Genomic DNA, 25,637 nt, shown 5'->3' on the forward strand with positions numbered 1-25,637 from the left:
AGTGCTGAGGCAGATATAAAAAGCAAACATTTCAAAGGAACAATCAGGGAAGTCCAGTTTTGAAGAGGTGCAACTGTGCTGTATCTGAAGAGGGGGGGGAGGAGAGAGAGAGAGAAAGTCCAGGTGAGTACCTAGGGCTGGCATTCCAGGTAGGAGTAATCAGTGCAGGAGAGAACAGGCTTGGCATGAGGCTGTATATGGTTAAAGAGTAGGAGAGCCACCTGAGGCAGAGCCACAAACCTTTCATCCCAGCACTCGAGAAAACAGAGGTAGGGGGGTGTCTGTGGGTTCAAGGACATCCAAAGACTATAGTGAACTCCAGGTCAGCCTGGGTTAGAATGAGACCCTACATCAAAAATACAAAAACAAGCCAGGCATGGTGGTGCACACCTTTAATCCTAGTACTTAGGAAGCAGAGGTAGAAGGATTGCCGTGAGTTTGGGGCCACCCTGTGACTACATAGTGAATTCCAGGTCAGCCTTGGCTAGGGTGAGACCCTACCTTGAAAAAACAAAACAAAAAATCCCCACAAAAACAAAACAGAGGAATAAAAGAACTATTCGTTCTATTTATTTATTTGTAAGGAGAGAGAGAGAGAGAGAGAGAGAGAGAGAGAGAGAGAGAGAGAGAGATAGGCAGACCAAGGCCTTCTGCCACTGCAACTGAACTCCAGATGAATGAACCATTCTGTGAAATTGGCTTTATGTGGGTACTGGGGAACTGAATCTGGGCCATCAGGCCTTGCAAGGAAGCACCCTTAACCTCTGAGCCATCTCCTCAGGCTGAGAGTAATTTATTTACACACTTAATCTCTCTCCTTCTCATTTGTTTTTTTTTTTTTTGCAATATATATATATATATATATATATATATATATACATACACACACATACACATACAGAGAGAGAGAGAGAGAGAGAATGAATAATGGGTGACCAGGATGCATGTGCCACTGTGAATTGGGCTTTACATGGGTACTGGGGAATCAAACCTGTGGTGTCTTTAGGCTTTGCAGCCAGGCTCCTGAACTAAGCCATCTCTTCATCATGTGTGTGTGTGTGTGTGCATGCGCGCACGTGTGTGTGTGTTTGAGACAGGGTCTCATGTACCTATGTGGCCTTGAGTTTACTATGTAGCTGATCCCAGCCTTGAACTCCTAATCCTCCTGCCTCTGTCTCTCAAGTGCTGGAATTACAGTCATGCACCACCATGTAGGACTTTAATTATTTATTTATGTTCAAGGAGAGGGAGAGAGCGAGAGAAAGAGAGAATGGACATAACAGGGCCTTTTGCCAATGTACATGAATGAACTCCAGATGCATGTGCCACTGTGCATCTGGATTTATGTGGGTACTGAGGAATCGAATCTGGGCCATTAGGCTTTGTAGGCAAGTACTTTAACTGCTGAGCTATCTCTCCAGCCCGACTTTAATTTTTTTAATCATCACTAGATGAGGCTTCACCCTCGCCCCTGTCTACCTGTGTACATGTACCAATATTGTCAGGATTCCTCTCTCAAGTGTGCAGTTTGCGTCTGTCCAGTAGCTGTTTAGTATTGTTGTATTCTTATGGTTAGTATTGGATTTTATTAACTCCAAATTGCCATTGACTATAAAATGTGCCATTATTTTATACATCACTAAGAAAAAGAGAAAGAAAATCTTATTTAAATTATGACTCACTAGGATTTGTAGGACACAGGCTGATTTCAAAGATACTAAAAATTAAGTGTTACCAGTTGTGGTGGCACACACCTTTAATCCTAGCACTTGGGCAGCTGAGGTAGGAGGATCACTGTGATTCAATGCCAGCCTGAGATTTCTTAAGTGAATTTCAGTTTAGCCTGGGCTAGAGTGAGACTCTACCTTAAAAAAAAAACAAAACCCAACCCCCCAAAAAACAACAAGGGCTGGAGAGATGGCTTAGAGGTTAAGGCACTTGCATATGAAGCCTAAGGACCCAGGTTCCATCCCCCTGTACCCACGTAAGCCAGATGCACAAGGTGGCACACGCATCTGGAGTTGGTTTGCAGTGGCTAGAGGCCCTGGAGCACTCATTCTCTCTCTCTCTTTCTCTCTCTCTCTGTGTATGTGTTTGTGTGTCTGCCTCTTTTACTTTATCTCTGTCTCAAATAAATAAAGTAAATAAATAAAATATTGTTTAAAAATAAAACAAATAAATGCTTATTACATGGACATGGTAGCACATGCCTGTAATCTCAGCACTTGAGAGGTGGAGGTAGGTGGATCTTGACTACTATTCTCAAGCTCACAGTTTTCCTCCTACCTCTGCCTCCCAAATTCTGGTATTAGAGGTGTGCACCACCATATCCAGCTGAAGTAATACCTTTTAAAAATATATTTTGTTTATTTATTTGAGAGAAAGAGGGATGGAAATGGGCACACTAGGGTCTCTAGCCACTGCAAACTGACTCCAGACATATGTACTACCTAGTGCATTTGGCTTTATGTGGGTACTAGGGAATCAAACCTTGGAACTTAGGTCTTGCAGGCAAGTGCCTTAACCACTGATCCATTGCTCCAGCCCTGAAGTCATATCTTTTTTTGAGGGGGGAGGTGGGGGTTGAGGTAGAGTCTCACTCAAGTCCAGGCTGACCTGGAATTCACTATGTAGTCTCAGGGTGACCTCAAACTCCTGGTGATCCTCCTAACTCTGCCTCCTAAATGCTGGGATTAAAGGTGTGTGCCACCACCTCCAGTTTGAAGCCATATCTTTTGGTTTTTCGAGGTAGGGTCTCACTCTGGCCCAGACTGACCTGGAATTCATTATGGGGTCTCAGGGTGGCCTCGAACTCATGGCAATCCTCCTACCTCTGCCTCCCGAGTGCTGGGATTAAAGGCATGCTCTACCACCCCTGGTTTTGAAGTCATATCTTTTAAAAATATTTATTTATTTGAGAGAGAGAGCGAGCGAGCAAGCCAGGGCTTCCTACCACTGCAAATGAGCTCCACATATGCCCCACGCTTTGCATGGATACTGGGGAATCAAATCCTGGCCATCAAGTGCCTTTGCAAACAAGTGCCTTTAACTGCTGAGCCATCTCTCCAGCCTAGAAGTCATATCTTTAATAACTTTAGTGGGTTGGACATGTTACCTGAGAGTGAAAGGGTCCTGCTTGTCAGGGAAATGGAAAGCATGTGAGAATCAGCATCTTATTGTTCAGGAAGGAATAAGAGAGGGAAAAGATTACATGGTGGGATTTAACACTATTTAATGTTCTACTTATGACCACCAGGGATTAATGAAACCTCAGACAGACCATCTCACAGCTGGACTGACAGGCAGACAGAATACCCTATCATACTGTGTGGACCCTATGGATGAGTGTATAACTCATGGATTGACAGGGATAGAACAGCTTGAGGAACTGACAGCGCAATTTCCTGATGCTAAAGGGCACTGAACATATCCAACAGAATGACAGTCTGCCTTGTGCAGGCTGGGAGTTGACAGTGAAGGCAGGAGGCCTCCTGAGGGCCTTACAGGCTGGTTGACTGATGACACTGCCAGATAGGGTGAATGGCTAATGATTCCCAGTAATCACACTGGCCCGAGAGAATGTTTAGATATGATACTGTCTGATCCTATGTAAGAGAAAACTAAGTGAAAATCAAACTAAACCCTCTAGCTTCATTTGCTTTTGGTTGACTTTACAATTAATAATTTTGGAGGTCATGCAGCTGAGTAGTATATGAGTCTCCAACTAGCTTTGTTACTGTAGATAACACCTGGGAGTGAAAGCTTCTAAACGGCTACAATTATTCTCTATCAAAAGTTGCTTTGTGCTCTCCTTTCCTGCTCGGTATCTTAAATTGCAGAGCTAAGTAACAATTCTTGGAGGAAAGAAAAGAAACTCAAAAGATATGAGTCATAAAGCTGATTAGTAAGTTTTCTGTAGATCTTCAGAACCCAGAACATCATGACCTTCAGACAATAACAGCGGATGTGTCAGAAAAGCAGACCACTGTGTAATTTATGACTGTTCCAACCCCTCTCAGACAAAACAGACTTTCCTCAAATCTTCAGATTGCCTTATACTTGCAATCCATAAACAAGATGGTCTCTGTTGGCAATATCTTCCAGTTTCCTTCAGTTTGCTGGCTTTCCAAATACACCATTTCCCTTGCTCTCAACGTGTCCTGGAGTCACTGCTGAGTCAATGGTCTTGGGTTCACTAACAGGAGGGCTAACCTTAGGGAATTTCAAGCTGACTAATTAGCAAGTCTGTGCCCACCTGATACACAGCTATATTTGGTGACTTGTTGTTCACCTTGACTGAATCATACAATACATTGGGCTCTGAGTGACCCACCACCCCATAGGTAGTGTGGTCAGTGGGATTCTGAGAATGACTACATGGTGAGAAGTGGATTGAATGAGTCACAGGCCATCTGATCAACAAGATCAATGAGGCTACTTGACCCTATATGATTACAGACTGTGTGCCATGATTGAATTGGAATCTTAGGGCTGGAGAGATACTCAGTGGTTAAGGCCTTTGCTTGCAAAGCCTAAGTACTACAGTTTGACTCCCAAGTACCCACATACAGCTAGATACACTAAGTAGAATATGCATCTGGAGTTTGTTGACAGTGGCAAGCCTGCCTTTCTCACAAGTAAATAAATAAGTAAATTTAAAAAGTGGAGGGCTGGAGAGATAGCTTAGAGATTAAGGTGCTTGCTGGCAAAGCCTAAGGACTCAGGTTTGATTCGTAGTACCCACGTAAAGCCAGATGGAGAAGGTGGCACATGGGTCTGGAGTTTCTTTGTAGTGTCTAGAGGTCCTGGTACAGCCATTCTCCCTCTCTCATGAATAAATAATAAATAAATAAATACAGTTTAAATTATTTATCTATTTATTTGACAGAGAAAGAGGGAGAGAGAGAGAATGAGTGCACCAGGGCCTCCAGCCACTGCAAATGAACTCCAGACGTGTGCACCCCTTTGTGCAGCTACTAACGTGGGTCCTGGAGAACTGAACCTGGGTCCTTTGGCTTTGCACGCAAATGCATTAACCACTAAGCAATCCCTCCAACCTTTTTATTTTAAGTTGGAATCTCTGAGGGACCAAATGTATCAGAAGATACTGACTGGCTGACCTGTGGTAGGGATGAGCTGCCTGAGAAATGATAAACTTGTAGGAATCCAGCTTGACATGATTACAGCCATCTTAGTGGCAACCATCATCTTGCTGACCAGGTGACCAGGCATGTCTTCCAAACCCTATAAGATAAACAAAGGCATTAAGATAAATGAGTAAAAATTTCATAGTATCTACTGATGCCCAGACTTTTTTTTAACTAACATTTAAAATTATTTATTTATTTAAGAGAGAGGAAATGGGTACACCATGGCCTCCTCCTGCTGCAAATGGATTGCAGGCACATGTACCTTTTGTGTGTGTGTGTGTGTGTGTGTGTGTGTGTGTGTGTGTGTCTAGTGTTACATGAATACTAGAGAATCACACCAAGCTGCCAGCATTTCAAGCAAGCACGTTTAAGTGCTAAGCCATCTCTCTAGCCCTTAACTAACATTTATCAAAATATTAATTTCAAATTCTATTTGTTTGTGCATGCTAAAGTCTTTTGCCACTATAAATGAATGCCAGGCCCATGCGCCATTTTGTGTCTGGCTTTACATGGGTGCTAGGGACTTGAATCTGGATCCAAGGGCTTTATAAGCAAGTGTCTTTAATTGCTGAACCATCTCCCGTGCTCTGCACAATAGTAATTTTCTTCTCTGTATTTATTTATTTTATTTTAAAAAACATTTTATGGGCTGGAGAGATGGCTTAGCGGTTAAGCACTTGCCTGTGAAACCTAAGGACCCTGGTTCAAGGCTTGATTCTCCAGGACCCACGTACACAAAGGGGTGCACACATCTGGAGTTCATTTGCAGTGGCTGGAGGCCCTGGCGCGCCCATTCTCTCTCCCTCTCTATCTGCCTCTTTTTCTCTCTGTCACTCTCAAATAAATAAATAAAAATGAACAACAAAAAACCTTAAAAAACATTTTATTATTCATTTATTTGAAAGAGAGAAAGACACGGGGGGAGGTGGGGAGAGAGATAGAGAGAGAGTGAATGGGCATGCCAGGGTCTTCAGCCACTGCAAACAAACTCCAGATGCATGAGCCCCCTTGTGCATCTGGCTGATGTGGGTCCTGAGGTATCGAACCCAGGTCCTTTGGCTTTGTAGGCAAATGCCTTGACCACTAAGCCATCCCTCCAACCCTTATTTATTTATTTACATTCCAAGGTAGGATCTCTCTGTAGCCCAGGCTAACTTGGAATTCACTTCACTATGTAGTCTCAGGCTGGACTCGAAATCACAGTGATCCACCTACCTAGACTTCCCAAGTGCTGTTATTAATGGTGTGTGCCACCATTCCCAGCTTTTAAAATATTTTTATTATTTTTTTATTTATTTGAGAGATAAATAGACAGGGAGAAAAGAGAGAGAGAGAGAGAGAGAGAGAGAGAGAGAGAGAGAGAGAATGGGCACGCCAGGGTCTCCAGCCACTGCAGTCGAACTCCAAATGCATGTGCCCCCTTGTACATCTGACTTACGTGGGTCCTGGGGAATTGAACCTGGGTCCTTTGGTTTTGCAGGCAAGCGCTTTAACTGCTAAGCCATTTCTTCAGCCCTTTCTCTCTCTCTCTCTTTTTCTAGGTAGGATTTCACTTTAGCCCAGGCTGACCTGGAATTCACTTTGAGGGTGGCCTCAAACTCATGGCGATGCTCCTACCCTGCCTCCTGAGTACTGGGATTAAAGGCATGCACCACCACACCTGGCACTTTTTGTCTCTTTTTATAAAAAATATTTTATTTATTTATTAATTTGACAGATAAAGAAGGAGAGAGACAGAGAGAGAGAATGGGCGTGCCATGGCATCCAGCCACTGTAAATGAACTCTAAACACATGTGCCCCCTTGTGCATCTGGCTAATGTGGGTCCTGGGGAATTAAACCTGGGTCCTTTGGCTTTGCAGGCAAATGCTTAACTGCTAAGCCATCCCTCCAGCCCTTTTAAAAAAATTTTTTTTTGTTGTTTATTTTTTTTTTATTTATTTGAAAGTGACAGACAGAGAAAGAGGCAGATAGAAAGAGAAAGAATGGGTGCATCACGGCCTCCAGCCACTGCAAACAAACTCCAGACGCATGTGCCCCCTTGTGCATCTGGCTAACGTGGGACCTGGGGAATCGAGCCTTGAACCTGAGTCCTTAGGCTTCATAGGCAAGCACTTAACCGCGAAGCCATCTCTCCAGCCCCAGCCCTTTTATATGTCTTTTTTTTTTTTTAATAATCTTGCTGGACGTGGTGGCGCACGCCTTTAATCCCAGCACTTGGGAGGTAGACGTAGGAGGATCATCATGAGTTCGAAGCCACCCTGAGGCTACATAGTGAATTCCAAATCTGCCTGAGCTAGAGTGAAACCCAACTTGAAAAACCAAAAAGAAAAAAAAAATATTTTTTTTATTTATTTATGAGAACAAAGAATCTATGGGTACACCAGGGCCTCTTGCTGCTGCACACGAAGCCCAGATGCATGTGCTACTTTGTGTATTTGGCTTTACAAGGGTACTAGGGAATTGAACCTAGCTCTGCAGGCTTTGTGAGCAAGTGCCTTTAACTACTTACCCATCTCTCTAGTCCCACAATAGTTTTTTGTTGTCATTGTTGTATTTTGGGTTTTTAAGGTAGGATCTTACTCTATCCCAGGCTGTTCTGGAATTCACTATGTCTCAGGCTGGCCTTGAACTCATGGGGATCCTCCTAGCTCAGTCTCCTGAGTGCTGGGATTAAAGGCATGCACCACCATGCCCATTTTAAAACATTTTAATTATTATTTTTAAGAAAAAAATTGATGGACCACATCTAATTCTGTGTAGCATGTAATCATCCTTCTGCTTTGGGGTGTAGAGATTCTCTTGTTTTGCTGACACTCAAGACATGGGTTCAGTCTGCAAATCCTTATTAAATTGTACTTTGTGTAATCCTGGATTTGTCTGACTCTTTCTTTGGTCTTTGAGCACCTTCTGGCAACCAGTTCTCATACATTGAGTTCTTCCTACACAGCAGGTGACTCACTGACAAGTGACCCCAAAGCTTCATTGACCCCCGGTTTGTACTGAGTGGCTAGCTAGGTGTTCTGACTGATGCTTGATTATGGTATTAGTGTCCTGAGGAACTGAAGTGACCATTTGACAATGTGACTAGTCAGATAGAGCTATACAATTTCTAATTTCTTTTCTGTTTTTAAATTTTTAATTTTTTTTTATTAGAAAGAGGCACAATGGAGAGAGAGAGAATGGGCATGCCAGGATATTCAGCCCCTGCAAACTAACTCCAGATGCAAGGGGCACGTTGTGCATCTGGCTTACGTGGGTCCTGGGGAATCGAACCTTTGGCTTTGCAGGCAACCATCTTAACTGCTAACCCATCTCTCCAGCCTTCTATTTATTTTTATTTATTTATTTTTTTGAGGTAGGCTCTCACTCTAGCCCAGGCTGGCCTGGAATTCACTATGTAGTCTCAGTGTGGCCATGAACTCACAGCACTCCTCCTACCTCAGCCTCCTGAGTACATAGGTGTGCACCACCACGTTTGGCTCTATTTTTTTTTTTTGTTTGTTTTAGTTTTTCGAGGTAGGGTCTCACTCTGGTCCAGGCTGACCTGGAATTCACTATGTAGTCTCAAGGGTAGCCTCAAACTCACCGTGATCCTCCTACCTCTGCCTCTGGAGTGTTGGGATTAAAAACGTGCGCCACCCACGGCTCTATTTTTTTTTTTTAATGAGGCAAGGTCTGTAACTCACTCTATAGCCCATTCTGGCCTCAAACTCATAGCAATCCTCCTTCCTCAACTTCCTGAGTACTAGTATTATAGTCGTGAGCCACCAAACCCAGCTATATTTAGTTTAATTTTAATTTTTTATATATTTTTACTTATTTGCAATCTGAGAGATAGAAGAGACACAGACAGAGAGAATTGGCATGCCAGGGTCTCCAGTCACTGCAAAGGGACTCCAGATGCATGTGCTACGTTGTGCATCTGCCTTCTTATGTGGGTACTGGGGAATCAAGCCCAGGTCATTAGGCTTTGTATGCAAGTGCCTTAACTGTTGAGCCATATCTCTCCAGCCTCTGGCTATATTTTACTTTTTGAGACATCACCTCATGTGCTCCAAGCTGGCATTGAACAATCTTAGTAGCCAAGGATGGCCCTAAACTTCTGATATTCCTGCCTTTACCATACAAGATCTGGGAATACAAGCATGAACCACTCTGATTGACCTTTTTTGTTGTTACTTATTTAGTTTTGAGGTAGGGTCTCACTCTAGCAGCCCAGGCTGACCTGGAACTCACTCTGCAGTTCCAGGCTGGCTTTGAACTCACAGTGATCCTCCTACCTCTACCTCCTGAGTGCTGGGATAAAAGGCATGGACCACCACATCTGGCCTTTTCTTTTTTTTGAGACAGGGTCTCACTCTAGCTCAGGCTGGCCTAGAATTCACTCTGTAGGCTCAGGGTGGCCTCGAACTCATGGTGATCCTCCTACCTCTGCCTCCCAAGTGCTGGGATTAAAGGCGTGCACCACCACACCCGGCTTGGCCTCTTATTTTTAATTTTAATTTTATTTATTTACTTGAGAGAGACAGACAGACAGGGAGAGAAAGAGGCAGAGAGAGAGAGAGAGAGAGAGAATGGGCACACTAGGGCCTCCAGCCACTGCAAATGAACCCCAGATGCATGTGCCACCTTGTGCATCTGGCTTATGTGGGTACTAGAGAATTGAGCCTCGAACCCGGGTCCTTAGGCTTCACAGACAAGCACTTAACAGCTAAGCCATCTCTCGAGACCCCTGGCCTCGTATTTATTTTTAATGCACTGGTGGGACCTGAACACAGGGCCAACTGTGCTACATCCCTAACCCCAGATAAAGGCTTTAGACTGAAGTTGACAGTGACTGCTTGTTCTGACCCAATCCCAACCTGCCTGAACACATGGCTGGATGCTGTGTTCTATTAGCAGTTTCCTTCAGGGATAATCTCAGCTGGTTCTATGTGAAAGGTAGATGGAAAATTGGGCTGACAATGTGATAGGGATGGTTTGAGGGAATGGCTGACTTGGTATACAGTGGTTCTGTTTCAAACAAGGTAAAAATGGACGCTACAGTTGCTAGAAACTGTAAATGAGGAGGTGGAGCTCTGAGTGGACACCTGACTGCGGTGACTGCTCATTATTTCTTTTGAATCAGGTGACCGACTGAGCTGCTATATATGGTGCTAGTCCACCCGGGGAGCCAAGGCCTGCTTGAAGATATGACGGACGTAATTGGGGGATCTAACAGAATGGATATTCCTCTTCATGATTGACTTGCGAAATGATTGGCTATTACTGTGATGGACGGGCAGGGCCTTGAGCAACACTGACTGCCTTCGCTGCCGCCCAGACGCACCCTGGGAAACCGCAGCAAGTACCAGGCCTCGGGAAGGATCGAGTGGCGGGGAGGGGTCTGGTCACGGCTCACTGGTTGGTCCGCGCTTGCGTAGCCGGCGGCGAGGTACTGCCAATAGGCTACGCGTCCTCGGCCACGCCCGCGCGCGCTCTCTTCTCGCGAGGCCGGCTAGGCCCGAATGTCGTTAGCCGTGGAGAAAGATGGCGGAAAATTTAAAAGGTGAAGCAGTGGCGGTAGAGGTGCAGGCCGGCTGCTTGTGCCGGGTGGGCTGGAGGGATGGTGTCACGGGCTGTGGGCACCGGCCTCCGGAGTCCGGGAGCTGGGAGCTGGAAGCTTGGCGCAGAAAGGATGGAGCTGCGGGAGCGCGGGCCTGGCGCGCGGGGTTGGGCGGGGCTGAGGGGAGGGGGCGCGTGCTTCTGGACGCCGGGGGCTCCGGGTAAGTAGGATGCGGGAGGGGGTCCTGCGCTGCAGCTTGCCGCCCGAGCGACGCACCCACGCACGGGGGCTTGTCGTGAAGGCCGCGTCTGAGCGCGGGAAAGTCCTCCCCCCGGGCCCGTTACCCTTTCGGTTTCCACGCGAGACGCCAGAAGAGGAGAGAAAAGGGACCAGCCCCTATTAGATTGGAAGGACAGGCGATTCTGGAATGGAGGTTGGCGTCCTGGTCTCCCCCTAAAGAGGGGAATGGGGCCTCCCTGATAATGGGTGAGCTGGACTCCTCCATATGCAGGGAAAGAGGGGTGACTATGTTGGGGGAGCTCCTCTTGCATTGAGGAAAGCGGTAAGGGAGAATATATTCCACAAGTGTGAGGGGACCTGTGAGCTCTCGTCTCAGCCAAGCAAGCCTCTCAAGATCTTGGGGCCACTTCAGTAAGGTTTCAAAGCAAGTTAAAGGTTTGGGAAGAGAGAGGCCTTGGAGAAAAAAAATTGGCACTGGCTCTGTCTCCACTGGGCTTTAGCTAAAGGGCATACGGAATAATTTTGAAAAGCGTGTTTATGTTTTTGTGCTGACATCTACAGAGTATTTTCTTTAGGATTTTTTTTTTTAACGTTTGATTTGTGTAGTGGGAAGTAGGAAATGTTAAATGTTTAAATGAAACAGGATGTCAACTGGATACACTTATAATCAAGTGTTTTGTCATATGATTGTATAAAATGGCTTCTAAAGCACCTTAATGAAGGATGTTCCTTGAATCAGAGATGTGTGTATTTTACGGCTGTGTGTCCTGAAAATTTTTGGTGGCCCCAGGATTAATCTAGTTCTATTTAAAAGAGCCATTGTCACTAATTTACCATGTATACTGTTTGCATATTCGTAAATTTATTTGTTTGGTTTTTTGAGGTAGGGTCTCACCCTAGCCCAGGCTGACCTGGAATTCACTATGTAGTCTCAGGGTGGTCTCAAACTCACTGAGGTCCTCCTACCTTTGCCTCTCAAGTGCTGGGATTAAAGGTGTGCGCCACCACGCCTGGCTTTTTTTTTTCTATTTTTATTTTATTTTTCTTGGTATGTTCCTAAATATATGACAGAACCCTTTGGATTGAGACCTACCTTTCACAGAAATATGGATGAAAGTGCAAGTAAAAATGCAACCTGGAAAAATATACCTTATTGGTATAAGGTGCCCACACTAATTCAAGGACGTTTCCTGTAATGTAACATCTTTCCACAGTCTCATAATTTCAAAATCTAGCAAATCCTGGAAACAAATCTTTTTGCTTAAATTTGGCACCATTCATGGTAAAAAATTTGTTTGAGTGGGACTATTCAGGAGGTATTTAACGTGGAAAATTCATACTTTTATTATAATCTGTTAATGCATTTTTAAATGTTTTTTATTAATGTATTTAATTGTGGCTTGATGCCATAGGCCATGGTGGGAATGTGAGCCTAATACATGGGATATACTTAGAACTACATTTGTAAAATTCCTCAATGTTGAATTCCAGAACATATCTGGCCCAAGAATTTCAGATAAAGGATAGAAGACCAGTCTTTTCAGTTAACACCTTTGTTTGGTGTCCTGTAGATTTTAATCCCATCTCCATCCCCCCGGCCTTGTACCCTACTGAGATGGGAGGTTTTCTCTTTCTTTTGCTAAGTGGGATATTGTTGAATAGATACTGGGAATATTGTAGGGGCCTATGATGCTCTGGGAGTAGATTCCTTTAGGACAATACATGCAGCAAACTCCACTGCCTTGAACATTGAGGTTCAATAAGTTGTCATGTTCCTTGTTTCAGAAGCCTTAGCTTTGGAGAAGGTTGGTGAATTCAATTTTCTCTGACTCTTAGGTCCTTTCATTCCAGGCTGTAGTGTGTGTTGCAAGTCCTCCTGGAATCAGTTACAAGACCTGTGCCGACTGGCCAAGCTTTCCTGTCCTGCCCTTGGTGTTTCTAAGAGGAACCTCTATGACTTTGAAGTGGAGTACCTGTGTGATTATAAGAAGATCAGGGTAAGTGTGGTAACTACATTGGGAGAGGGGCTGTTCTCAAGGAAGTTAGGCTCCTGCCCTTTGCCCCCTCCTCACAGCCTACATCTGTTTATAAAGGGGATTTTCTGCTGACCTTTCTGGAAAAAAAAGGGTAACTCTGTTATTCCCAATTTGTAGGTGGGGAAACTAAGTACCATGGGTAAAAGCCAGAATGAATCCCCAAATAAATGTCTTTTCCACCTGGAAATATGAACCGGTTGCAGATGTTGAGATGCTGAGTTCAGGAGTGGAGGTTGCAGTAGGTAACAGTTTCTTTTAGTATGCCCATCAGAAACTCATTTAATTCCCACACTGCAGGATGAAGTGGCAGCAGTTATCACTACTAGAAGACACAACAACTGACATAGTTTCAGTTACAAGAACACACTGAAACCGCCATGCTTAGGTTGAAATCCAGGTTTCAACTTCCTGATTTATAAAATAGGGTGGGCTGATAATAACTACCTCATATAGAGTTGTGAGAAGTGATTACTAAAGCATTTCAAAAGCCAGGCATGGTGGCACACGCCTTTAATCCCAGCACTCGGGAGCTAGGAAGATTGCCGGGAATTCAAGGCCACCCTGAGACTCCACTAGTGAATTCCAGGTCAGCCTGGGCTAGAGTGAGACCCTACTTCGAAAAACCAAAAAAATAAAAAAATAAAAATAAATAAAGCATTTCAATTGCTAAGACAGTACCTGCTCCCTAATGGATGTTACAAAAACAATAGCCATGTTGTCTCCCTTCTTCCCCTCCCCCCAGTCTTTCTTGATTTTGAGGAACTCACTATGTAGTCCAGACTGGCCTCAACTTCAGGATCCTACTGTCTCCTTTTGGCCTCTTGAGTGCCTGTACAGGTGTGTGCTACCCCTTCCCAACTTTTGCCTCCCAGCAAAGTTAAATAACTTGTCTAAACAACATAGCCAGGGAGCTAAAATTTGTACCCATATGTATAGCTTTTGCATCCTGACCCTTTATCTCTGTCCTATACCTGGTTGCTAGCTCCCCTCTGGCTACCTATAGGGGTGAAGGTGGAAGCAGAGGTGGTCCAGTGAGGAAGCTCCTGCCAGGGGCCAGCCTAGCCATAATGGTGGTGTTAGTGGCAATGGTTTGATGGTTGGTTAAGGGGTTAGATTGTGAACTTTTTTTTTTGAGGAGGTGGAGTTTTTTGTGGTAGGGTCTTGCTCTAGCCCAGGCTGACTCGGAATTCACTATCTATTCTCAGGCTGGCCTCAAACTCATGGTGATCCTCCTAGCTTAGCCCCCCTGAGTGCTGGGATTAAAGGAAGGCATGCACCACTACACCCATTTGAAAATATTTTATTTATTTGAGAGAGAGAGAGGGAGAGAGGCAGGCAGATAGAGAGAATGGGTATGCCAGGGCCTCTAGCCACTGCAGATGAACTCCAGACGCATGTACCACCTTGTACACCTGGCTTATGTGGGTATTGGAGAATCGAACCTGGGTCCTTTGGCTTCACAGGCATGTACCTTATCTTCTGAGCCATCTCTTCAGCCCTCCTGAATATATTTTGGAAGCACACTTTCAAAATATGTTCAGGATAGCATAGAGTATGCTAAGAGTAGATGTGGAGAATATAGGAGAAAGAGGAAACAAGGATGACTCCAGGAGCTTGGACCTGAACAGCTAGAAAGAAAGCAATTCATGGGAAACACAGGAGAGAGTTGTTTGGGGAGGTGAGATTAAATGACAGACTAATTGGAAAAGTGGGAGTAATCTTCACTCCAGAGATCTTTTCTGCCTGCTAACCACTGCATGGAGCCATTACAGCAAAAAAGAGTGGTGTGGAATGGATATTTTCCATTGGCCCACGTGTCTCAGTACTTATGGTACCGTGTGCCATTGTCCTCCAACAGGAACAGGAGTATTACCTGGTAAAGTGGCGTGGGTACCCCGACTCAGAGAGCACCTGGGAGCCACGGCAGAATCTCAAGTGTGTACGCATTCTCAAGCAGTTCCACAAGGACTTAGAAAGGGAGCTGCTCCGGAGGCACCACAGGTCAAAGGCACCCCGGCATTTGGACCCAAACTTGGCTAACTACCTGGTGCAGAAAGCCAAGCAGAGGCGGGCACTTCAGCGCTGGGAGCAAGAGCTCAATGCCAAGCGCAGCCACCTGGGACGCATCACAGTGGAGAATGAGGTGGACCTGGATGGCCCCCCAAGGGCCTTTGTATATATCAATGAGTACCGTGTTGGCGAAGGCATCACCCTGAACCAGGTGGCTGTTGGCTGTGAGTGCCAGGACTGTCTGTTTGCACCCACTGAAGGCTGCTGCCCTGGGGCATCCCTGCACAAGTTTGCCTACAATGACCAAGGTCAGGTACGGCTGAGAGCTGGGCAGCCCATCTACGAGTGCAACTCCCGCTGTCGCTGTGGCTACGACTGCCCGAACCGTGTAGTCCAGAAAGGCATCCGCTATGACCTCTGCATCTTCCGCACAGATGATGGGCGTGGCTGGGGTGTCCGCACACTGGAAAAGATCCGCAAGAATAGCTTTGTTATGGAGTATGTAGGAGAGGTGAGGAGATGGGACTAGGTGTGTACGCAGCTTTTTCCACTGTGCTTGCAGTGTGTGTACTAACCTTGCTTTCCTTGTGAGAAAGGCCTGGGTGGGGGTTGGTCTGAGTGTTAGATGGACATTGTAGCAGGGGTTAGGATTCTAAGCTGGCACACTACCAGCAGGAACATGCTGGTAGTTAAAAGTACACTGAAGTACTTCTGGCTAGGGCTGACTTCATAAGAGTATGTAGCAAGAAGAAAAGTGAAAACTAAGCACCAGGTAGCAATCCTTTCAGGGGCTATGTGGTCTGAGAGCACAGGGTTGTGTCACCTGAAAAGGCACATCCTCTTTTCATATTGTGTTAAGGGTCCATCTTATCACAATAATTGAAACTACAGTAGCATGTAGGCATGCTTCTGATGGAGAGTAACTACCTCCTCTAGACTTTCAGGTTACTCTGGAGAAAGTCTGGGTTGGTACCTGAGAAAAGCTGGCTAGCATAGGTAATTAACAATCCCTAGGCCATTTATTTTATTTTTTTATTAGCATTTTCCATGATTATAAAAAAAATCCCATGGTAACTCCCCCCCCCCACTTTCCACTTTGAAATTCCATTCTCCATCATATTACCTCCCCATCTCAATCATTGTACTTACATATATACAATACCAACCTAATAAGTACTCTCCTCCCTTCCTTTCTCTTCCCTTTATGTATCCTTTTTAGCTTACTGGCCTCTGCTACTAAGTATTTTCATTCTCATGCAGAAGCCCAATCATCCATAGCTAGGATCCACATATGAGAGAGAACATGTGGCGCTTGGCTTTCTGGGCCTGGCATTTTTTTTTTTTTCTGAGACAGGGTCTCACTGTAGTTCAGGCAGGCCTTGAATTCACAGGATCCTCCTACCTTAGTTTGCTGAGTACTGTGATTAAAGACGTGCACCACTACACCCGGATTCCCCTTGAGCTTAATGGTTTCATGTGTTAGGGGCTTGCTTGTTTGTTCTGAGACAGGGTCTCAGTAAGTAGCCTCAAAGTCATCCTCCTGCACCCTCTCAAGTACTGGGATTACAGACAGGTATGCACCACCATGCTGGCCTAGGAGTTTGTTTCATCAGCAGACTAATGTGGGTCTTCAATGGGTATCTTTTTACATAGTGACTTGGGTACCTAGTTTTTTTCTCTGTTATGCCTTTCTTGTGCCTTAGTGCCTTCAGGTTACCGCCGGATACACGGCATTTCCTGGAAGGTGGGTTTAGTACAGGACTGAAGGGGAGGATTCTAATGGGTCAGGCTTCAAAGCAGCACATGTCACTTCTGCCCATTCTGTTGGCTGGAATGGAATCATTAACCTTACCTCAGTGCCAGGGAGATGAGAGTGCTTTAGCTGTGTGCCCAGTTGTAAAACAGAAGGGGTCTGGGTGAGAACCTGGCAGGTATCTGCAAAAGAAAGTATCACATCCTAAGGTAAGAAATGGTGGGTATTTGGGGCTGGGCACATATTTTTTTTTCCAGTTCTTTTTTTTTTTATTGACAGTTTCATGCCTTAAGAGGCATCAGCATGCTGGAACCTTGACCATCCAATACAACTCTTCAAGTGTGCTTTGTCATAATGACAACCTGTATTTCCATAGGTCCCTCAGGGGTATTAAATGGTTGGAAAATGACAGTAACTGGTCTGAAGACTCACCTCTGATGGTGTTCACCTATAGCAATGATACTGATGATGAGGAGAGGCTTCAATTCTGAGAAACTAGAGGGTCAGACCCCAGAGGGACAGAGATGGCCTACAACCCACAGAGTACCTTAACAGTCTGGACAAGGGGATGGCCATACCCCATATGGTCTGCTGAAGGAAATGTTCATTTGCTGGAGGGCCAGACAGTCTGGAGGAAGGAGGAGTTGTCCACACCCAGGAGATTCCTGACAACAGCAGGAAGAGGTGTCTACATCTCAGAGTGACCTGATGACCTGGAGTAGGAGTTTGAGCTCTCTGTACTCCAGAGAGCTCATACCCATGCTGTTCTGAGAGTCAGGAAAAAGAAGTGTCTTCACCCCATAGGGATTTGGATAGTCTGGAGATCAGGCTTATATCCACGAGCACACTGACAGGCCAGAAGAGGTGTTCACACCTCAGAGGGACCATAACCATCTGGAGGAGAATGTGTCCTTATCCTAGGGCCTCTGACAGTCGGGGATGGGAACCCTATAGGATCCCAGCATTCCTAGAGGCAAAACAGGAAGCAAGTCAGCCTAATTCTACTGATGGTGGAGGAAAGACTGTTTACACAGGATCCTGCAGGAGGAAGAGCCCAGCTCACAGGCCTGTCTGCCTGCCTACCTGCCCAACCAAGGTTGTACCTCAGCCCCACTACTCCTACCCATCTGCAGTCACTTCGCTTCTCTGTCTCAGTGTCCTAATCTGGAAAACGAGTGATAACAGCACCTGCTTCACATGCTTGTATAAACATTTAGCTAGTTCATCCATGTGAAGCACTTGGAAGAAGTGTTTGAACAGCACCCATTACAGTCTCAGGTAACTGTTAATGGTATAGTTTAAAACTCAAAATCCAAAATGTTTCAAGTTAAAAGGGTTTTTTTGGTAATCCACTTAACTATAAAGAACCTAACCTAGCCATGTGTGGTGGTGCACACCTTTAATCCCAGCACTTTGGAGGCAGAAGTAGGAGGATCATTGTGAGTTTGAGACCACCCTGAGACTACATAATGAATTTCAGGTTAGCCTGGGCTAGAGTGAAACCCTATCTCAAAAAAATATAACCTGATAGGGGCTTATAGTTTTTGTCATATTCATATATTCAATCAGAAACAATCAATGTGGTGCTGTCTCAGATGCTTCCAAGGTACTATTGTAAACAGAATTAATATTTATTCTCTCTTCCTCTCCTTCCCCTTCCCATCCTCCATTGGGGATGAAACTCACAGCTTCCCACACACTAGACAAGAGCCCTGCCACTGACCATATCTCAGTCTTCAAAGCACTCTATAATTAAGAACATAACTCCCAACCCTGGATGCTGTGCTGTTCTTTCACTTTGAGGACACTGACAATTTGTAGCAATAGTGCCTGCTATGCTAGTCCTCTCTTGCTCCTTTGTACCCTTCTATGTTTGGTCCAGACTTTCACATTTCTGCAGATTATTTCTACCCTCACCCAGCTCACAGAATGCTACATTCATTGTGAAGCATGTATTCGCTCCATCTTTTATCATATCTGTAATGACAGTTAATTTATTTAACTAAATAATAGCATAACATTTCATTCACAGCTTTCCCTGTTGTTATAAAGGGCACATAAAATAAGAATGCATCTTAGATTTTGACAAGATAATGGTATTTCACCACTCATTACAAAACCAACACAAAATACTTTTCACATCTATGCTCTTGTGTCATCTGTAAGATAGACCCTGTCGGGTTGGGATTTTATTGTTCCCATTGTACACATGAGAAAATGAAGGCCCCAAGAGGAGCAGTAAGTTGCTCGGAGTTAGTCACAAAGCTAGTGAAGTAGAAGTGGGTGAAAAAGAAAAAGGTGTTCTGGCAGGCCTACTTTTTTTGTTTTATTTTGGCTGAGGAAGCACACAGAACATTCAAGATTTCATAACCAGGAGAGGGCAGAGTGGCAGCTGATTCAGTCTTCTACTTCCCATGTATTCAGCAGCCTTTCTAAGCTGCCAGCTCCTAGGTGCTCTGTCTTCCTTGACTGTCTGGAGAGCTGCTAGGGAATAGTGATGGATTTTTCCCCCCTGGTTTTCATGATTGAATACTCATTACAGAGACTGGAAAAGGGGCAAGAGAAAAGGAGGGAATGAGGGAAGACTGTTTGTGCCCTAGAGGGCTTGAGGTATGACTCACAACTAGTGAAACTGGGGAACAGGTAGGAACAGAATTTGGAGCTAGGGAGGATGTGGGCATTCCTTTTGGCTTGGGGAGGGGCTACAATCATAAAGACAGCTAATGAACTGGAGAAGTGGCCCTTTGGCCCCAGAATTTAATGAGCAGTAGCTGACTTCTGAGGGGCTAGAAAGCTGGAGGCTCCAACTAGTCACATGTCCAAAGTAGGTAGAGGAAGACTCACCTCAGCATATTATGCCTTTCAATAATGCTACTGTGGCTCTTGTTGAATCCTTCAGGATAGAGACCTTACTTTTCAGTCAGCTGGCAATGTCCTGTTACACCTGCAGCTTCCTTTAGAGGATGTATATTTTGCATTCCCCCTTTTCACTGTAGGTGTCTGATTCCATCTTTGTGGCCCCTGAGGATCAAGGATAAGCCTGTCCTCTGTTTTCTACTACTAGACTGACTCCTGTGAGCAGGGACTAGGCACAGGGTAGGACTCAATCCCCAATGAAAATCCCCTAAATGGGCTTGGGGTATAGTTAAGTGTTAGAGTGGTGCTTACCAGTACAAGGCCTTGAGTTCCAGCCACAGCATCCAAAAAAAAAAAAAAATCTTCTGAATGAATGAGTAAATAAAGAAACAGATTGTTAGTGGGAGAGATAAGTTCCTCTAAAAATGGAGCTAAAGCAGGGAACACTAAGCAGTGTGGTCTGGAGATAAATCTGGAATTTGTAGAGGCATTGTTGATCTGGACTTGGCACAGGGCATAACCTAGAGATGTGGCACAAGAGTTGGGTAGCAAATACTGACATCATTGTAGCCTTCCTGGCTAGAAAACATGGGGTGGTCATACCCAGAAGAGAACAGGTTTCAAAGTCAGAAAAGTATAGTCACCTGGCTATATGAGATTGGATTGGGAAGATTTGCATTCAGTGTGATCAGGGAAGTGGGCAGTGAGTGGGTCTTTGAGGAAGGGAGCAAAAGAAATTTGGGGGTGGGGAGGTATTAAAGCTACCTAGAACACTGCCACTTGGACAGAAGACAAGTTGCTGAGCTAGAAAACAGAAGAAAAACGAGCAAATATCACTGTCTGCTTGTCCATAAAGAGTGGGTTATCAGAAGCTAGTTGCTAGACCCATAGGGAAGAGCAGATGTGGGGCCTCAGAGATCTCTTGAGCAAGGGTGAGGTGGGATCCAGAGGTAGCATTTGGACAGATCAGGACTGGGATACTGGAGCTGCTTCATGTTTGGAGGATGGCTGGGGTGATGTGGAAGGAGGTACCTACATCTCCAGCATCAGGTGTGGATTCCACCAGTGTCAGGGCTGAGGCTGAGAGGGTCTTCTCTCATTTCTACTTCGCTTTCCTTTCTTTCATATTCTCTCCTTCTCTCTCACCCTTTATCTCTAAGGATTTTGATATCACCTCCTTCTGGCCATATCAAGACTCAGAGATTATGGCCTTGGACTTTTCTCCGAGGGCCCTGATCTTTCATACTAAGATTCTGTCTGTTTTTATCTTTGCCTCTAGTTCTCTTGTCTTGATCACTTTCCTGTTCATTCAGGTCCTTGTCCCCATTGTCACATATCTTTTTATTTCCCTGTTCTCCATGTCTATCTTGGCACCTGACCTGCATTAGCTCTCACTGCCTTATGTTCCCTTGTGCCAGGTATTGCAGTTGCTTTAGCCCTCTTGTCTTTTGTTTTTTGTGTTTTTTTTAATTGACAAGTTTCATAATTATATACAATAAACCATGATAATTCCCTCCCTCCTCACTTTGCACTTCACAACTCCACTCTCCATTGTATTCCCCCTCATTTAGTCTCTTTTATTGTGATGTCATGATCTTTTCCTTCTATTATGAAGGTCTTATGTAGGTATTGCCAAGCACTATGAGGTCATGGATAGCCAGGCCATTTTGTGTCTGGAAAAGTACATTGTAAGGAGTCCTATTCTTTCTTTGGCTCTTACATTTTTTTCTGCCACCTCTTCTGCAATGGAGCCTTTGAAGGTCTGATAGAGATGTTTCAGTGCTGAGCACTCCTCCAACACTTCTTATCAGAACTATGGTACTTTTTGAGTCATCTCAGAGGACACTGCCATCTGAAAAGAGAAGCTTCTCTAGCCAAAAGTGAGAGTAGCATTAGTATAAGGGGATGAATGTTAAGAGAAGTACTTACTGGGCACTTTAGTGAGCATATTATATGCATTTAGCCAGAAACCAGCAGGCATTACACCCCTAGGGTTCATGACCTCCCCTATCATAGGTTTTCAGTATCAGGCATGTATTCCCTCCAGTGGAGTGGGCCCCCAGTCCAATTAGAGAGTGGTTGGTTGGTTTCCCCCATAACAGACACGTGACTACTGCACCTGTTGGCTCATGTAGCCTGGTTGGCCCAACTTAAGGCTTGCAGTGTCCACTGTTGTTTATCTCCGCTGGTGAGTTCTCTCTCTCCCATTGAACTGCATGCAGCATAGCTTTTTTCCAGTTTTCTGTCAGCTGGTCTACAGGGAAGAGGTTTTCAGCTTAGCTCTAGCAAGATGTCTCAGTGACCCTGCAGCCCAAGCATGTGGATTCTTCAGCAATAGGGTCTTACCATCTATTCCTGGTGGGAAACCAATAGCCTTGACAATGGCCTGTAATGTTTTGGGGGTATTAGGGACCTCCCTGGCCAACACCTTACTGGAAGACATCCCATCCCTGGCACTGAATTTTTTTTAGTAACAATCTATGGCTTCTGGGTATGCCATTGTCCAAAAAAGTAGGTTTCCATACCCTCTTAGATTTTCATTAACCCTCCCCCACCCTTCCTTTACTCAGTCTCTTCCTCTGACCTCACTTAGTGCCCCCCCCTGTAATCAGTTCATCTACTTACACATTTACAATACCATCATCTTAGGTCCTCCTCCCTCCCTTATAGCCCTTTTCTAAGGTTACTGGCCTCTGCTACCGAATTTTATTCCAACTCACATACAAGTCAGACAGTCCTCTTGTCTTGAATTGGTCAGTCTCTCTTGGTCTCCTTGTATCCTGGCTCTCATTCTTCCTGCCCTTGTTCTGTCTTTATGTGCATGTGTCTCTGTCCCATCTTGCGCTGCCCCAAGGGCATATGAGGCTCTGAGACATCTTACCAGGCAGCATAAGGTGGAGTTCCTTCCTTTCACTGTAACTGCACCTTGTAATTAGCCCCACACTGTTGTAAGATGTCTCCTTCCATTTAGAAGCCTGCAGAGGGGTGGGTGATGGGCAGCTCTCTGAGAAGGGCTGGAAAACCCTCTGCATTTCTGCCCTCATGTGTCTATGGCCATTGTGCCTCCTGATCACTGTTCTCTTCCTAAGGGTCAGGGCAGGGATGGCTTTCCTGAGCCTTCATGACCAGTCTCCCCCCTTCCCACCCTCCCCAGATCATTACCTCAGAGGAGGCAGAGCGGAGGGGCCAGATCTACGACCGCCAGGGTGCTACCTACCTCTTTGACCTGGACTACGTGGAGGACGTATATACCGTGGATGCCGCCTATTATGGCAACATCTCCCACTTTGTCAACCATAGTGTGGGTTTCCCCGTAGGTGGGCAGGGGATTGGGAGGGGCAGGCTGGGGCCCCTCCTCATCCTCACACTGTTCTTTCTTGCCCAGTGTGATCCCAACCTGCAGGTGTACAACGTATTCATAGACAACCTTGATGAGAGGCTACCCCGCATCGCTTTCTTTGCCACAAGAACCATCTGGGCAGGCGAGGAGCTCACGTTTGATTACAACATGCAAGGTGGGGGTGGCAAGGGCCCCAGGGGCAGGGACACAGTAACAGGATGTGAGGCCCCCCCACCCCACTGCACATGGGTCATTCAGAAGACCAAAGGCAAGGGATTTTTTTTTTTTTCAAGATAGGGTCTCACTTTAACCCAGGCTGATCTGGAACTCACTGTGTAGTCCCAGGCTGGCCTTGAACTTACAGTGATCCTACTACCTCTGCCTCCCAAGTGCTGGGATTAAAGGTGTGTGCCACCACACCTGGCCTCCAAAGGGACTTTTTTTTTTTTTTTTGCTGGAACTCTTAAGATGTTTTTCCTGACTCCCAGCTCCCCCCTGGATCCCTCCTAACTTCGGGGGTCCACATATCCCTATCCCCAGAACCTCAACTCTGAGACACTTGTGCCAACTTCTCAAAAGACTTGTGGGGGAGGATTGTATGGCTGGAGAGTTTTCAGGTACTCCTGTTTTCCATTTTTATTGAGGTTCCCCCTGCCCGTCTCCACTATAATTTTCTTTTGACTTCCCCCTCCTGTGCCCCAGAATAATTCTTGTGGCCTTAAGCAGATCTTGATAAACTAGCCACCTCTGAGGCATGGGCCAATACATGGGTAGGAGAGTGCTGGTGCTTTTCTGGATGCCCAAGTGACCCTCCATTTCTAAACCCTGCCTGTAATGACCTTCCTGGTTCTCTGAGAGCCTCCTTCCCCCAGCAGACCTCAACTCCTGTCCTGAAGACCCCTGTAGTACTGTGCTGGACCCTATCCCCAAGATCCCCTCCTAAGTCAAAATCCAAGACTTGCTTCCAACCCTCAAGATCTCAGGTCTTCTGTATAAAGGGTAGCAGGTTTTCTAACAATTCCCCTCCCCTGGCTGTGACTCCACAGTGGACCCCGTGGACATGGAGAGTACCCGCATGGACTCCAACTTTGGCCTGGCTGGACTCCCTGGCTCCCCCAAGAAACGGGTCCGTATTGAATGCAAATGTGGGACAGCATCCTGCCGAAAATACCTCTTCTAGCCCTGAGAAGGCCAGACTGACCAAAGGGGCCTGAAGCACCTGCCTCTCCCCTAATGAAGTCCTCTTGTCGGGAATGACCATCAGATCCTTGCCTGCCTCCACCTGCTCCCACCTGGTCCACCTGCTCCAGGGTCAGGGCTGTGGTGAGGACTAACTCCAGGTCTCCTTTGTCTGTTTTTTCCCCTGTCACAGCCCCATCTGTGGGTTGCACTTACAACCCCCACCCCCATTTTCATAAGTACATTTTTCATATCAGGATTTTCTGGAGTTAGGATTCATGGCATATCATGGAAGTTCAAGGGGTGAGTTTGAATCCTGGAACAGGTTTGGACAGGGTCTCTATGTAGCCCATGCTGGTATGGAACTCTCACTGCTCCTGCCTTAGCCTCCTGTGTGCTGAGAGTATAGGTGTATACCCAGCTAAGGTGTTCGTTCTTGTATCTACTTCTGCTTGGAGCCCATGTGGTCTGTTGCAGGCTTTTCCCCTACTAACCCACCTAAGCATATGAAGAAGCAACCACCAGGCAGGGAAACATCAGAGCTCAGAGCTACCAAACCAACATGAAGCTGGATGTACAACCATAGAACCTTTATGCTCATGAAAGAAAAGGGGGTCTCCAAGTTGGGGTCTAAGGCTGGTTTCTGCTCATTGTGCTTATGATGCCAGTTAGTATTAACCATAAGACCTATAGGGTCTCTCAGAGTTGTACATCTGAGAAGTAGATGCCCAAGTGCCCTGGAATGGGGATGTAACGGATGCTTATGACCCACTAGCCAGACCCATAGGGCTGAGACTTGAATTTTGCCATCATGGACTAAAGAACATAACTCAGGTTCTCTGGAGTGCTGAGCGTGCTTTAAACCCTGCCCTGGGATGTGATGACTGCTGGAACTACTCAAAGCTGGAATAAAGACCTAGGTAGTCTGTAGATAGCACTTAGGACAATAATGTGTGCTGATTAGAAGCTGATGAGGTGCCAGACCTTGGGTAGAGCACCTGGTCCATGTGGATTGTCTCAGGGAAGCCTTGAAAATCACAGAGGTGGAGCCCAGGAAAAGGTCCATGTGGCAGAAGGCAACGTACAGGCCAAATGGCTGGGGAGAGGTTACCCACTAGCATATGATGAAGTGAGAGGGAAGCCCTGGCTGCCTGTCAGTCCCAAACCCTTTGCATTCACCCTGGGTCCACTGGTTTCTAAAGTTAACTGCCTAGAAATGTACAAAAAGTGAATATTTTGGTGGCTGCCTCACCCCCTCCTGCTACCCCCACTCCTGTGAGGTTGTCTCTAGGAAGCCTTTCCTGACTACCTGTGCCCAAGTGCCCCTATGTGAGACAGTGTACCCTGCTACCAGATGTCAGATTGTGTGTGTGTGTATATGTGTGTGTGTGTGTGTCCTGCCTGTACTTGCCAGGCTGATCTTCATGGACTGAATCTGGTTTTCTTGTGTACCCTTCAGCCCTACCCAGTCTGGAGTGGATATCAATAAACTGCATTGTTGACCGAATAACTGAGGTGTGGGGGAT

At 45.7% G+C, this 25,637-nt stretch overlaps 1 protein-coding gene across 2 annotated transcripts; it reads left to right on the plus strand.

The window, feature by feature from the left end:
• Nucleotides 1-10,647: 10,647 nt before the first annotated feature.
• Suv39h1 (SUV39H1 histone lysine methyltransferase) lies at nucleotides 10,648-25,618 on the plus strand. Of its 2 annotated transcripts, none has more exons than XM_004672808.3 (6): nucleotides 10,648-10,700; nucleotides 12,789-12,934; nucleotides 14,832-15,494; nucleotides 22,747-22,893; nucleotides 22,978-23,107; nucleotides 23,979-25,618. In XM_004672808.3, the coding sequence occupies exons 1-6, from the start codon at nucleotides 10,682-10,684 to the stop codon at nucleotides 24,110-24,112; spliced, it is 1,239 nt and encodes a 412-aa protein (XP_004672865.1). In that variant the 5' UTR covers nucleotides 10,648-10,681; the 3' UTR covers nucleotides 24,113-25,618. The 2 variants fall into 2 exon arrangements, with proteins under 2 accessions (XP_004672865.1, XP_044996979.1); XM_045141044.1 differs by lacking the exon at nucleotides 10,648-10,700 and adding an exon at nucleotides 10,992-11,183.
• Nucleotides 25,619-25,637: the final 19 nt, after the last annotated feature.

The sequence above is a fragment of the Jaculus jaculus genome, chromosome X, assembly GCF_020740685.1.
Source record: "Jaculus jaculus isolate mJacJac1 chromosome X, mJacJac1.mat.Y.cur, whole genome shotgun sequence".
NCBI classification, from domain to species: Eukaryota; Metazoa; Chordata; class Mammalia; order Rodentia; family Dipodidae; genus Jaculus; species Jaculus jaculus.